This window comes from Asterias amurensis, chromosome 8 (assembly GCF_032118995.1).
Source record: "Asterias amurensis chromosome 8, ASM3211899v1".
NCBI classification, from domain to species: domain Eukaryota; kingdom Metazoa; phylum Echinodermata; class Asteroidea; order Forcipulatida; family Asteriidae; genus Asterias; species Asterias amurensis.
Window position 1 is genome coordinate 926,426 of NC_092655.1, and position 15,985 is coordinate 942,410.

Consider the following 15,985-nt stretch of genomic DNA (forward strand, 5'->3'; position numbering starts at 1 on the left):
CCAATATTTATTTTAAAAAAATAAAACAATTAATTAACTTGCAAAAATGTTTTGAATTTTATTTTGTGGGTTTATTTGGCTATAAGGAAGCAATGTACTAAAAGAAGCAATTTGACGAAGAAAAAGCTGTGCTAAGTGAAGAATGATATTTTTAAAGTTTAACAGCTACATTGTACATTGTAATTTGTATTATAATATAAGGCACTGGGAAATTATTTACATTTAAAATGGTTAAGTACAAATAAAGTATAATGAACATCCTATTTCAGTTCTTGTGTGTTTATTCTCAAAGTAAATAAAAAATTGTTTTTATAAAACACAAGTGTTTTCATCAGAATACAAGTGTGTCAAAACTTGCCATGAATTAATACAACAAATTTGCCACTACTGACAAACAATAAGCGAACATCCAAAGACCAAAGTTCAAAGTTCAAAGTTCAAAGTTCAAAGTTTGGTGATCAACATACAAGCAGATAACCATCGGACTGAAAGCCATGCGGAAACAAATCAAAAACAGAAAATTTAACATAGCCTACTACCTTGTTTTAAGATTCTCACTGCAGAATATTTAAAAAATCTACATAAGTTTGACGTGTTAATAATTACACTCTATTATTTTTATCAAGAGGATTTCAGAAATCCTTAAATGAGAAATATATTTATGTACAGGTATTTGTATTCTAAACAAGTCACAGTAATTGTTTATTTTGTTATTAACAAACAAAAAGTTGAGCAACACACAAAACATAGGAGCACTTCTTACATCCACATTGATTATTTAACCGCTGCCAAACTATGTTTGAAACAGGGTCTGCATCTCTGGAAATTAAATGCAGTGGTAAGAATACAGCGGACTCCGATAGTAACATGCGTTTGAGAAGCTTTTCACTTTTGTTATGGAAAAAGATAACACTTGAATCTGAGAAGCAGTACTGACAGTAACATTTCTCAGATTGTTCCCATGAGTTCCTTATTGGTAGCTACATGCTCTATAGAAACACTCCAGTATTGTTATTACATATTTTATACATTAAAAGAAAAAACTGCCTGGAATGCAAAACTAAGTACAGTTTTCCACGGCCAGAGAAAATCAGCTGAGAAGTTGCAAGTCTGTTATTTGCATGAGGGACAATTAGAAAGTTCTCTCCTGGTGTAGAATTGAAACTGCATTGATCCAACAAATGTCCAATAAATGTACAGCTTTATGTCCTTTATTAACCAGCGCTTAACTAGAAGGACTGGCTCTGAGGGCTAGGTTGATTGGTCCTGGGCTGGAAGCGGGCTGCGGAGTGGCAGTGGGGAGCGGTGGTCGGGTGGTGTGTGGGCGGTGGCTGGGCGAAGGCGTTCCTTTTTCAACGGATGCCTTTTGCTTCAAGTTCATCTCTCACTCGCTGTAGATAGGTCGGATCTGGGTAGCCATGCCTGATTAGAAAACAAAAATAAAGTTTTGTTGTTGTTGATATTGTCTTTAGAAACCAGTTTTATGACGGATATCTCCTTAAACTGTTTAACTGAGGGGTACTATTCACAAACTTTACCTGTCGTTTTAATTATTGGCTAGGCCAGTTTGGGGTTTAATATTTTATGTCATCTCTTAATGCTGTTTGATTATTTCATCCTTTTGTTAGTTTTAGTATGTACAGTGGGCCTTGGAATCAAGTCATGGGTGCTTTATAAGCATAATCTTTATAATGACTTATAATATCTTAATTCTGCTTTCCTGGGAAAAATAAAAGGTAAATCTATGCTTAGTAGATTTATGAAACTTGACTCTACTCATGAACTTTCAGTACACATCTCTATATATTTATGCTTAGCAGATTTATAAAACTGGATGCTACTCTAGAACTTTCAACCTACATCTCTGATCCTCCGTCTCGCCTCGTCTTGTGGTGTACATCATTCCAAACGACAACATTTTCCTCCCCTGTGGTAACCGAGCGGTCGATGGTGAAGAGAAGACCAGCATCAAAAGCTCGTCTTAGCAGCTTAAAGACGTCTGCCCCTTCCCTGCTGTTAGGTAAGTAAGCTTGGCGATCTGTGCCTCTATAAGGGATTCCTGGATTGGGATGGTCCTCCTGTTTGTAATCAAGTAGAGTTTTTTTGATATGGATTTTTATTGGAAGTGTCCTGGCCGAGCGGTTTAAGAGCACCGAACTCAAACTCTGTTGTTTCTGGTGTTTCTAATCAGCAGAGTGTGGGTTCGAATTCCCAGCCGTAACACTTGTGTCCTAAAGCAAGACACTTAACCATTGCTTTGTCCTTCGGATGGAACGTATAGCCGTTGGTCCCATGTGTTGTGTAAAAGAACCCAGTGCACTTATCAAAAAGAGAAGGGGTTCGCCCCCGGTGTTCCTGGCTGTGGCTGCTGTATGCACTGTAGCACCTTGTAAACCCTTATTATAAGGTGCTAAATAATTGGGTCTCAGAATTCATCACTGCAATAACCTATCTTTCTGAAAGTTTGTATATACTCAGCGCCTTGAGTACCTTGTTTGGTAGATACATGCACTACTGTATATAAGACTTTGAAATTATTATTATTTGTTTTTGTTGTTGTTATGTTTTTTTTCATGTAATGCTGCCACTGGTAACCTCACTCTCCTAGTCATTTTGACTACAAAAGTTTAGCTTGCTTAAATTGTTGGAGTTTTTAGATACATGTTTAAATAGCTCATAAGCTCGAGTTATTAGTGAAAAAGTTCAGTACTACATTTGAATAAGTTGACTCATGAGCTATTGATAAGCAGAGTACACTACTCGAATAGTTTGTATGACACTGCTCTAGAATTGCAAGGTCGTGGGTTCGAATCCCACCCGAGTAAAATGACTGTGATTTTTTTCACAGGACTCGGGAAAGAACTGAGTATACAGTGCTACTTACATCGGTGTATATGGGTAAAAAAAATAATAAAAAAATGTAATAATTTTTACTCAAATCCAGTTTTCAGTGGTATATTTTGAGGTACTCACAGTTTGAAAACCATTTGGAAACGAGTAGTTGATGATGATAGTTCCACAACCAGGATGGCCTGGTAGATCTGTTGAAACAACAGCATCCGTCATACTACCAATGGGCTGACCACTCCTCAGTGTGCCGTAGCTCTCACCACAGATCGGACATACAGGCTTGAACTGCATATAGTGGGATTAAACAGTTTGTCTCAGATTACAAAGAATATCATTTTTCATTAGTTTGCCCCGATCTGGAGTTTCATCTCTGAGCGACAAAGCCATACTCATTTTAAAAAAGGCACTTCCATTGGAAAATTTTAAAGTCAATGAGGAACTTTTGAAGGGGCACCAAGGCCAATACTAGGGCAAGAGAGGGTGTGACCTGCATGGCCTTTGTGTAACTCCAAGCTTGTTATTGCCCCAAACTTCTCCAAAAATATAAATGTAAATTCTTACGCAAGTTCTTTTAAGCACCATCCTAACTTACAGCAAACTGTTTCCATTATGTTTCTACAACAGACTTTACCTAGCTGTGCAGGACAGTAAGCAAAGATTCAAATACATACATGAAACTATTTATTGACTATATTTTCTTCTCAGCATGTTTGGTATCGTAGTAGTTTTTCCGTCTCGGTAGTCTGTTTGGTAAGACACTGCTCTAGAATTGCAAGGGTCGTGGGTTCGAATCCCACCGGAGTAAAAACATGCCTGTGATTTTTTTCACTGGGGACTCGCGAAAGTACTCAGTAAATAGTGCCAACACACATCGGTGTATGGGTAAAAAAAAATGTTTTTAAATATTCTTCATCCTGATGCAAATTTAACATCTATTAAAGAAAAGCTGTTGGGGCAAACAAAATTAATGAAGATTACCTTAAATGCCTTGTCAATACACTCAGCACAGAATATATGCCTGCACTTGTCGAGCTCTTTGGGATTCGTAGCTGTCTCCATGCAGATAACACAGGTAACCGGATTAGGTTGCAACACAGAACTCTTCCCAATGTTATTTAACTCTTTGTCTCCCTTAGCATGCCTCCTTGAGTTTGGTGCACTCCTTGTTGAATCTTCGTTTCTGATGTTCCCTTTTTCACTCCGATGATGTGGTCTTGCCTCCTGACCTTTTGATTCTTGTAAGTTTTTTATCATCTCATCATGAGGGGCATCTTCAGTAACAAACTCATGAGAGAATGCTGAGCTTGTGCGCCCAGACGTCTTGTAATCATGTCTTCTGCCGCTTGATGAATAACTCTGAGAAACATCACCAGATTGACTACGCCCAAGCATTGGTTTCTTACGTGATGAGGTTAAATCTTGAGTTCCTGACTTGATGCGATAACTTTTCTTAGCGTCAAGGTGAGATGGTTGTGTTCCAACAATGATAGGCTCTCTCAACCTGGGCTGTTTCTTTTCTCCGTGACCATTTGGTAATGGATTAGCTTGTTCTAAACAGTCCCTGCAAACCTCAAGTTTTTTCTGAATACATTTATAACATATGGGGTTCCTACAACTCCTACAACTCGACAGCTTGTAGTCAGTGGAGCAGGTACAGAAATCACACATTTTTTCCTTCTTACTTTTAAGCTTGGAGCATTGTCTACACCTTCCAACATCCAAACGTGATGATTTGCATATGCCACAAACAAAATGTTCACAAGATTTCCGCTTAGAAAGGTCTTTTTGTGATGAGCAGACAACACATTTGTCTCCAGAAACAGTCCGACCAAGGCTTTGACTGCGCATGGCTTTTGGACGTTGTTTATTTCTTGGAGTCACTATTGGTTCAGTCAACACACGATTGATCTCGTATTGAGTTTTTCTTGACATCTCTGGTGAGGGAGGAGCTTTAGAATGAGCCTCTAAAAGATCCTTAATCTTATCATCTCTACTACTAGATCGAGATGAAACTTTGGATGCTGTTCGGCTGGTACTCCGTGATCTCTGATCTGTGTCTAGGAAGGAGCGACGGTAACCTGTTGTTGTTATATCTGTTGTTTCAGACGACCAACAACTTCTCCTGTGGTCCTTAACATCAGTTCTGGCCAAGTATGGAAGAGATGAACTCCTGGCCATGACTGGACGGCTGAGACTACTACTTGGCTTAGGAACGTCCTCATCAGATGAATCAAGATGTCTTACTGAAGACCTTGAAGATCTTGTAGATGTCCTCCTTGGCTCATGTTCTCTTCTGCTCCTTCTTGAGCTTTCACTACCCACACTAAGACGTTCATCTCCAACTGTGGTATGACTGTAGGTTACAGGATCAATCTGTGATGAGAAACCTCGTCTTGTAGCCTTCTCACCAGTCCTTAGATTGTTCTCATCTGCACTTCCGTTTGAACACAGCCTATGAATCATAGCATCTTGAGCCTTTAAGATGGTTGAATCATCCAGGTCCACAATATGAACTTGCTGTAGGATTTTGATTGACTGTCGATTGTCGTTATATTCACGTAGAGCCTCACAGATTTCTTCAAGACAGATTTCAAACGGGACCCCAAATATTCCTGTTAACAAAAAAAAGGTTGTTTGTGTTATTCTTTCCATAATATTAATTATCACCAAATCAACAGGTATTTTTCTTATCACATTTTAGTGGTTTTTCTTGTAATTGTATATAGCCCTTGTCTGTGTTTAATGTTTTTAATATGATAACATTTTTACTGTATGCGAGTATTTGAATAACCCTTTTTGGGATCTAACAAAGATTAATTAAACTGAACTGAATTAAATACATTGATAATGAGAAATCCATCTAGAAATACATCATTCAGATTTATTCTAGATTAGGAAATCATAAATGCATTTCAAACTTGAGAATACAAAACTAGTTAGAACGTTTTGGCTTTTTTATTTTGAATTGTTTTCATACATGGTTTGATAACTATACATAACAGAGAATCCACTAACCTGAACTTATAAGAGGCATTGCCAAAGATCTGACTTGCAACTCTTGATCTGCTATTCTAAGACAATTCACAACGGTTGACCTCAGCGTCTGACGACAATCTTGCTCAATTGCATAATCGAGCCACCTTGGCCCAACAGCATGGAGAATAAATTTGCACGGCAGTCTCCCAGCACCAGTGTATTCCACCTCTGAAGGGTACAGTAGGCCATGGCGGGCAATGAGCATGTTGCATTCTGCTTGAACATCTGCACCAGCTCTATGACATATCGCAGCGGCAACACCACCAATATTAGTTAGTTTTTCATTTGCTGCACTAACAATGGCATCCACTGCCATCCTTGTGATATCGGCAGCGTAGACTTGAACACCCATGCCTGATACTGGCAGCTGCATTAGCAATCGGCTATCGGTCAATTTGTAAACACATTCTTCAGTTTTGGTGCGGTCTTTCTTTCTACCGCTGTGGGGTGAAATGTCAGTAGGACCAGTGGAACAGGCAGTCATATTGTTATTAATTCCATACTGTTTGGGATGGTCAGTTTCGTCGTTGGGTTTGTTCTCATCTTGAGGCAATATCAAATAACGTTTGAGAGTAGATTCTTCAGTCACAGCATAATGCCTGGAAGTTTGATCAATCATGTCAACTCTAGTCCTTCCATTCACCTCCTCAGCAACAGTTTGTCTTTGACTCGCTACATGTACATCTGTCTGGCTATCAGGTGTCATAGATCCACATCTTAGATGATTAAGACGACTCATCATTTCATCAATACCTAGACTCTCCATTGAGACCTCAAGATCCGTGTGTGGTCTTGCCTCTACCAGAGATTTGTCACTTTGGCGTAACCGACTCAAGACAAAATCTCTAGCAGTTTCTACATTATGCAACCCCTGACCGAAGATAAGAACTTTAGACTGCACAACTGCAAAATAAACATCACTGAACGAGTGCTCAGCCCCTTGGATAGTCTCTTCCAAAACCCCTTCAGACAAACCCTCAAAATCTGCCAGGTTTATGGCACGATGAACGAGCCCTGAGAAAACCTCTGAGTAAAAGTTCAAGAAAGTCTCTTTGCCTTGTTGAATGCTTTGCTCAGAGACGGCTCCATTTGCCTCCACTCGAATGAAGTAGATATCGCTGTCTCGATCTCCCTCAACAGAGAACTTGATGTTGTAGTTTTGTTCAATATCACGAAGAATGTTTGGTTTCTTCAATTGGATATAGCCATAGACACCAGGGTCAACGGGAATTGTGTCCGTCATACTGACTGCTTCTACCGTCGTTGGTAATACTTCTGGCTCAGAGACCATTTCAGCAGGTTTGTTAACCTTTGACCTGACAGCTTCAGATGATGGAAGAGCAACAACTAAGGCAGGGGTTTTTGTCCATGGAACAATTGGCGTCTTATTCCTCACACTTGTCTCTTCAGGTGAACCACTATATCTGCCTGATCCTAACCAATCAGAACGTTGCAAGTCAGAGCCATTAAGAGGTAATGGCTGGGCACTAAATTCAGGCACTTGGTGTTGGTGTGTGCCTACCTGGCGTGGAGGAATATTCATCGCAGCCCGATCAACAGCTCCAATGTAAGCCCTTCTTTCTGTAAAGCGATGCTCTTCTGGTCCACTACTATCCTCTAAACCCAGTGGCCTCGTCATTGATTCTGTGTCTATTGGTGACAAATTATTACTTCCTCTGATAACAGAATGATGAGTATCATGTCCGTCTATGTCACTCTGGGGATTTGGCCTGGGTGCTCGTTCCTGTTGCTCATACTCCAACCTTCTGTCAACTTTAGTCTGGTGTTGTGGCTGGGATCGTTCCTGAAGTAATGATTGGTCATAGTCCATCCTTCTGTCTACCTCAGTCTGGTAACGTGGCCTGGGTGTTCGTTCCTGAAGTAATGATTGGCCATACTCACTCCTTCTGTTTACCTCAGTCTGGTGTTGTGGCTGGGATCGTTCCTGAAGTACTGATTGGCCATACTCAATCCTTCTGTTTACCTCAGTCTTGTGATGTGGCCGGGTTGCTCGTTCCTGAAGTACTGATTGGCCATAGTCCACCCTTCTTGAAAACAAATCTTCTCCATTAGTTTCACTGGCGTCCCCAGAGGTTTCTCCTTGGATGTTTCTTTTCTGCTTCTTTATTGCATCCCGTATCCAGTGTTTTGCTAAACGAACATCACTTTCAGATGGTCCATATACAAGAACCTTTTTGTTTGACACATCAGGCAGTATTAAAACAGAAGAGTAAACATCATGGATTGACTCTATAGCTTGATCAAGTGATTCTGGATCGATGGTTGTGTCTTCAAAAGTGACAACTCCGTGTTTTAAGTCGGAGAAAACAGCTGTGTACAGATCCACAAACTTATCATGTGCTGTAGCGATGTCAGAGTTTTCACCCAGGGATCTAACCATAAGCATGGCACTTTCAACATCGGCATCCTCACCATCTCTTGTTGTTTGAATTGAAAACTTGACACTGTATGTCTCTTCAATTTCTTGAATGGGGTCACTCTGTTTTAGTAAGATGTAACTAAAGACACCAGGATCAACAGGGATGGAGCTGGGGCTTTCTTTATGGTCTTCACTCTCTTCATCAACATTATGCCTCTCACTGACTAATGGCGATGATGGGAGAGGTTCAGGGCAATCTATTTCCAGTTCTTCTCTTTGTGACTGTATCTCTTCATCTCGTCTTTGTGACGGCATCCCTTCATCTCGTCTTTGTGACGGCATCCCTTCATCTCGTCTTTGTGACGGCATCCCTTCATCTCGTCTTTGTGACGGCATCCCTTCATCTCGTCTTTGTGACGGCATCCCTTCATCTCGTCTTTGTGATGGCATCCCTTCATCTCGTCTTTGTGACGGCATCCCTTCATCTTGTCTTTGTGACGGCATCCCTTCATCTCGTCTTTGTGACGGCATCCCTTCATCTCGTCTTTGTGATGGCATCCCTTCATCTCGTCTTTGTGACGGCATCCCTTCATCTTGTCTTTGTGACGGCATCCCTTCATCTCGTCTTTGTGACGGCATCCCTTCATCTTGTCTTTGTGACGGCATCCCTTCATCTCGTCTTTGTGACGGCATCCCATCATCTCGTCCTTGTGACGGCATCCCTTCATCTCGTCTTTGTGACGGCATCCCTTCATCTCGTCTTTGTGATGGTATCCCTTCATCTCGTCTTTGTGACGGCATCCCTTCATCTCGTCTTTGTGACGGCATCCCTTCATCACGTCTTTGTGACGGCATCCCTTGATCTCGTCTTTGTGACGGCATCCCTTCATCTCGTCTTTGTACTGATTGGCCATATTCCACCCGTCTGTTTACCCCAGTCTCGTGATTTGGCCCGTGTGTTTGATCCTGAAGTAATGATTGGTCATACTCCACCCTTCTGTCTACACCAGTCTTGTGATATGGCCGGGTTGCTCGTTCCTGAAGTACTGATTGGCCATAGTCCACCCTTCTTGAAAACAAATCTTCTCCATTAGTTTCACTGGCGTCCCCAGAGGTTTCTCCTTGGATGTTTCTTTTCTGCTTCTTTATTGCATCCCGTATCCAGTATTTTGCTAAACGAACATCACTTTCAGATGGTCCATAAATAAGAACCTTTTTGTTCGACACATCAGGCAGTATTAAAAGAGAAGAGTAAACATCATGGATTGACTCTATAGTTTGATCAAGTGATTCTGGATCGATGGTTGTGTCTTCAAAAGTGACAACTCTGTGTTTTAAGTCAGAGAAAACAGCTGTGTACAGATCCACAAACTTATCATGTGCTGTAGCGATGTCAGAGTTTTCACCCAGGGATCTAACCATAAGCATGGCACTTTCAACATCGGCATCCTCACCATCTCTTGTTGTCTGAATTGAAAACTTGACACTGAATCTCTCTTCAACTTGTTGAATGGAGTCACTCTGTTTTAGTAAGATGTAACTAAAGACACCAGGATCAACAGGGATGGAGCTGGGGCTTTCTTTATGGTCTTCACTCTCTTCATCAACATTATGCCTCTCACTGACTAATGGCGATGATGGGAGAGGTTCAGGGCAATCTATTTCCAGTTCTTCTCTTTGTGACTGTATCCCTTCATCTCGTCTTTGTGACGGCATCCCTTTATCTCGTCTTTGTGACGGCATCCCTTCATCTCGTCTTTGTGACGGCATCCCTTCATCTCGTCTTTGTGATGGCACCCCTTCATCTCGTCTTTGTGATGGCATTCCTTCATTTCGTCTTTGTGACGGCATCCCTTCATCTCGTCTTTGTGACGGCATCCCTTCATCTCGTCTTTGTGACGGCATCCCATCATCTCGTTTTTGTGACAGCATCCCTTTATCTTGTCTTTGTGACGGCATCCCTTCATCTCGTCTTTGTGACGGCATCCCATCATCTCGTCTTTGTGATGGCATCCCTTCATCTCGTCTTTGTGATGGCATCCCTTCATCTCGTCTTTGTGGCGGCATCCCTTCATCTCGTCTTTGTGACGGCATCCCTTCATCTCGTCTTTGTGACACCAACCCTTCATTTCGACTTTGTGTCATCAGACCTTCATACACATCAGGCTCTTCTCTCCGTGTTAGAAGTGTACCATCTTCTTGATGCTTCGCCATTGATACATCTTCACTTCTCTTTGAGTTGCCTTTCATTTCATTGGATTTGTTAAGCTCTTGGGAGCTACTGCTTCCTGAAGTTTGAGGAGTCTTGACATACTGCATATAATTAACACTAGGGACACTTCCCAAATCACTTTCTCTTGTATCCACAGACCTAGGAGGGCGGGTAGGTTTTCCAACTCTAGCTGAATTCTCACCATCTTGTCTACCATTTTCAACTGATGGTGAAGTTTGTGTCTTTGAGTCATCAGATATCTTTTCTCCAGGGATAACTGCTCTGCTTGATAAAGTAGATGAAAGCTCAGCCAGTTGATTCCTGATATGTTCCGAATTTTGAGATGAAGAGCGCTGCAAAGGATCTCCATGACTTGTGATGTCTTCAGATGAAGTTTGATGTACTCCATCTTGGGCAAAATTACTTGTGAGATGAGGTGCAGCATCAAGGTTAAGATCTTCCTGCTCAAAATGATTCCCGATGCTTGGCTGCACAGGCTCACCATCAAATCTACAAGCAACTTTAGCCAACCCTTCCTTTTTAGCTTTGCTTCTATCCTTCTTGCCACTTCTGAAATCAGTATTACCAGTTGGGCTGTTTCTCTCTAAGAGGCCAGCAGAATCAGTGACCTCAGTGTGTCTCTTTACTTCCGTTTGAGCACCATTTCTGTGAATTCCCTTTTCTTCCACAGAACTACCCAAACCAGTTGCCAGTTCTTTCTCCCTCCTCTTTGAATGTTTGCGAGAGGAAGCTCCTTTTGGAATACTTTCATCTTTAAGATGGTGGCTTTGGTCCATGAACTCTGACCTCTTCTTTTCATCTACTACCCATTCCTGCATGAACTTCCTGGCATTCTGCATCTGAAACCAGTTACCCGTCAGCATGAAGAGCTCACTCTGACTAGTCTGAGAATGATGCATCCACCTGTCTCGTTCCTTCTCGTCTAATTGATGACACTCAACACCACATCTTTTTTCCATATGACAGTTGAAGTCACGGGACGTGAAGGGAAAGAGATGTGAGACATCTGGGTTGACCACTGCACTCATGGAGGTAAAAACCTGTACAAATGGAGAGTAGGAATGGAAGCGCAAAATAAAAAAAACAGATATTTCATTACTGCTGTATTAAAAGCTAAGTTCTGATCTGGTTTGATTTCTTTCACTAAATGTAGTCTTCTTCTTTGTCAAACATTAAGGTCACTTAAAGCCAATTTGTCATTTGATTTGTAGAAAACATTTTACAAGTCAACGTCATTCTTTAACCGTTGAAAACAGAATACTTTTTGAAAATCATCAACCCATTTCACTACAGAAATATTGTGCATACACTCTCTCTTTAAATTGACCAAACATGTACACAACTTCCATAATTTTAAACTGAGCATTTCTTGCAAAGAAGTTAACTTTTCAAACCAGTTTTAAAATCACAATTGGTCCATTTGTTGGTAATATCCACATGCTATACAGACGTGGCATCTATGAGAATTTGTTTAAGACTCATTCTACAAATTTACTAAACAAAGCACACTAAAGTCCGTTTCACACACACTCCCTAAGCGATGGTTGTTAGTTTTCTTAACAATGAAGACTGACTTACGTAAGAGAGGAATGGCTGCGAGGATAAGGGTACTCCTTCATACATCAACCTCTTTCTCAGAATACGAACCATCGCTAGCAAAAACAAATAACAAATCTCCAATCACTAATCATGACCTGCTTTGAAATGTAAAATGCGCTTTATAAGTCTTGTTTGTTATTATTTATTATTATTATTATTATTTACTACACACAGAGTTATACTTCTTATGACATTCAAGAAGTAACCAAACTTCACAGCATTAAACTATAAAAAAATGCCATTGTCATTTTGAAATGGGCACTTGCTAGGTACTTCCAATGTAAAATCTTAAAATCTGTGGGAAATTTTTGAAGGGGCACCAAGGCCAACGCAACGTAGGCATATGACCTCTGAGAAATTCCAGGAGTCGATTTCACAAAGAGTTAGGACTAGTCCTAACTTAGGACTAGTCCTAGGAGATATACAAATTGCATGGATAGTCCTAAGTTAGGACAAGTAACTGGTCCTAACTCGAGATAAGACTAGTCCTAACTCTTTGTGAAATCCACCCCGGGTCTGATAAATTTCAAATAATAATGAGAGCCACACACTGTTAAAATAAAGTTTTAAATTATTTCAATCGAGTCGCCACAGGTCTTTGATTTTCTAAATCATACAACATATGAGTTTATTTCCTTTTCAACTTCATGGATAGTTAGAGCAAAACATTCAGACATTCAGAGTTAAGAACTCTCCTGATAAACTATTCATAATGACTGACTTTCACATACCTTGTTCATCTTGAAATGTCACCAATGCTAAACCAGGTGTAGCAGGATTGACCGGAAACATCACCTTAATAAGATGGCTGTCACCATGATAACATGATTCCAGCTCTTCAAGAAAAAAATATAAGAATAACATTAAAAACAAACGACACTATGTTTCATGAGTAAATAAGTAATTTCCAATATTAGACAACACATTCACATTTCAATGTTCACATAATGTCCTTCACTGTAGTAAGACATGAAACAAAACATTTCTATTGTGCGACCACGGTGCTCATATAACACGTAAGTTGCCCCTATAAATTGTTTGCCAAGATTACTAATACTAGTGACAAGGGCCTATCAGATGCGCTATGATATACCAGACCTGATACTGCAAGGAGGCAATGAAGGCAATTGCCTCCGTGCCCCCTGGTCATTGCCTTGTTGCCCATGAAATGCTCCGATAGAAGTTCACAACTTCCTTATGGGTGCCCTTTACCGAGGAGAAAACGCCTTGGTGCCCTTGCCCTTTCAAAATACGAAGCATACCAGAATGTGATACTAACATACCTTGTAGAAGAAAGGATTCTAAGGCTGATGATGAAATAGACGGAGGTAAATTTGAGATAAAGATACATCGTCGCTTAGTAACATCAGCCATAATGAATGAAAGAATACTTCAGCTTGTACCCTATCACTATCAGTAGGCGCCCTTGATTCAGTTCAATCTATTGAGAAAAAAATGAAACTTGTTGAGTCATAATGAATAATTAATTCCAGCAGTGGCAACAACAAACATGTTCTAACATGTTTGACACATCTTTGTCATGACTGAATTGTGTTTGAAACATGTGGACAAAGTTCAAGTGCACATTGTGGTTAAAGGTAAATAATGTTAAAAACAGTTATGACATTTCGACTTTAGCAGAGTCTTTCTTGAAGGCTAAATGACAACACAACAAACATGAACAGGTAACTAAATGTAACATTAAATAAAAGATTATATGAGTTTTATTTTGTAACTAACTATCCAATGTACTTGTTTAAATGTCCTTTCATAGTGTATTCTAATAACATATTCTAAATTAATTATTTCTATCATCAAACAATAAACCAGGAGTTCGTCTCTAGTCACTAGACAAGAGCAAGAACACCTGCGCCTCTCCAATGCCTTTTTGCACAGTTCTACCGCGCGCGCCAAGCATACGCGCACGCAATTCGGACCTTATTTTTTGGACCTTTGTTGCGTTGTGATTGGTCAATACCCAATGGGGTGGAGTTTAATGGATCGGTCTACTGTTCTTTGTTCAACCAACGGATTAATTATATCAAAGCCAGTAGATGGTTTTACATGATTTAATGTGCTAACGTGTGTAAGAATAACATTATTAAGATGACATTTATTTTATTTCTATTATTCAATATCCAACATACATCCCAACAAACAAATAAACAAACAATAACAACAAACAACAGCAATAATAAATTAGATCTTGAAATATAATTCTGACCAATCAATATTAAAACAAAACCCATCATTCAATAATAACTTACATGTAGTTTCCATATAATGAGTCTGAGTCAAATTGAAGATCAGCGGCTAGGTAAAAGCCATCACAGTCAACATAAGATTCATGTTAAAATGCCAGATTCTGAAACAAGAATATTTACACATTATGACTTCGTCAACAACCTTCCATGAAACATAAAAACACTTTTTAAAATGCAGGTGTATTCTCTAACACTGCCCTGAGTTGAACATAAAAATCATTCCACCAATGCAATACCCTTTACAACCACCAGAAAACTAAATTTAAGAGACCTTTGGTCTAGCGACAATTCAAACTCAGCTCGAATCAATAAGGTGAAAGGTCGTCCAGGCCCGCAGAAGTGTAAACAATGTTTAGACGGCTGGTTGTTAACAATGGCAATATGACCCAATATAAATGGAAGATAGGTTTGAGGGGTGAAGTGTTTATGTTTCAAAAAAAAAGGCAAAGTCAAATATTGACCAACACAACATGCAATGAGATTTGATGTGGCTGTTGCTATAGTGATTTAGTATTGCGTGACGGGAAGGGTTAAATAATATAAAAGTTTCAATAAGTACCATGAAATGGCAGCAATGCAAACTAACTGTACAAAGCATTTTATGGATCTTGTGATTCCAACAATGACAAGATCAATGAGTTTTTCTTTGACATTCAATTGCTAACTTTTACAATCACAGCCACGATAAACAAATTGAGTTTTTGTTGAACCCAGTTCTCCAACGTTGTCCATTTTCTACGTACATGTACTCCTAAAACTCCAAGTACTAGTGAAGACAATAGCGGAACAAACCTGATAGTTCTAGAGACTGAGTGTGCCCTGAATTTTGCTGTCAAACTTTTTAAGAGAATTGAACATTGTTATAAACAATGGTGCATATGTGTCTGAAATTGTCCAGAGTCCCTTGCCTTCCTCCTATTTTTTAATTTTAGCAAACTACGGTCCATGTAATCTTTTTAATTCAGTAATCATACACCGTCTACACTACACTATGTTACATTTTTATTTTGTATTTATAATATAGCTAGGTCTTATGAAATAAACATAATTTTGCACAAATGACCTCAGGCGTCATGGGTCAGACCTGAACTTTAGTTATTTCATATTCATCTTCATAATTTAGCAAAATATCTTTTATTTTTTTAATACATCTCACTAGCTGGTTATTTAATTAATATGTTATTTTTAAACCTGCAAAATAAAAACAATGTGTTATATATTTATGACTGGTTCATTTAACCATTATATAAAGTAAAAGTAAGTTAACAAAGCAGGGAGGTATAAATGCAAGGAAACCAAATAATAATTTATGTCCGAAAATTGGACAGCACTCATCATCCGATGATCCGGACCAACATAGCATTTTTAGTACAGCAAAATCATTGTATGTTCACGTTATTTGCAATGAAATTTGTCACAAATGAATGATTGCAATAATACCAGCTTCTTCACCGTTTCCATCTTTTTCAAAAAGCCAAATCACAAACCTTAAATCCTCCAAACTCCGGATGAAACAGTCCAACGATGAGCAAAGACGCAGTAACGCAAGATTGCACCTCTCCCTTAGACTTGGGGGATCCCCTTTATGAATACTCAAAACGAGTAGTTGGTGTTGCATTCACG

General features: G+C 39.6%; 1 protein-coding gene across 1 annotated transcript; it reads right to left on the minus strand.

Annotated features, from left to right (window-relative positions):
• Positions 1 to 23: 23 nt before the first annotated feature.
• LOC139940344 (uncharacterized) lies at positions 24 to 15,950 on the minus strand. Its single transcript, XM_071936557.1, has 10 exons — positions 15,850 to 15,950; positions 14,366 to 14,463; positions 13,382 to 13,539; positions 12,830 to 12,934; positions 12,078 to 12,151; positions 5,866 to 11,539; positions 3,829 to 5,462; positions 2,974 to 3,135; positions 1,861 to 2,078; positions 24 to 1,422 (listed from the first exon to the last, which is right to left on the minus strand). The coding sequence occupies exons 3-10, from the start codon at positions 13,470 to 13,472 to the stop codon at positions 1,353 to 1,355; spliced, it is 8,028 nt and encodes a 2,675-aa protein (XP_071792658.1). The 5' UTR covers positions 13,473 to 13,539; positions 14,366 to 14,463; positions 15,850 to 15,950; the 3' UTR covers positions 24 to 1,352.
• Positions 15,951 to 15,985: the final 35 nt, after the last annotated feature.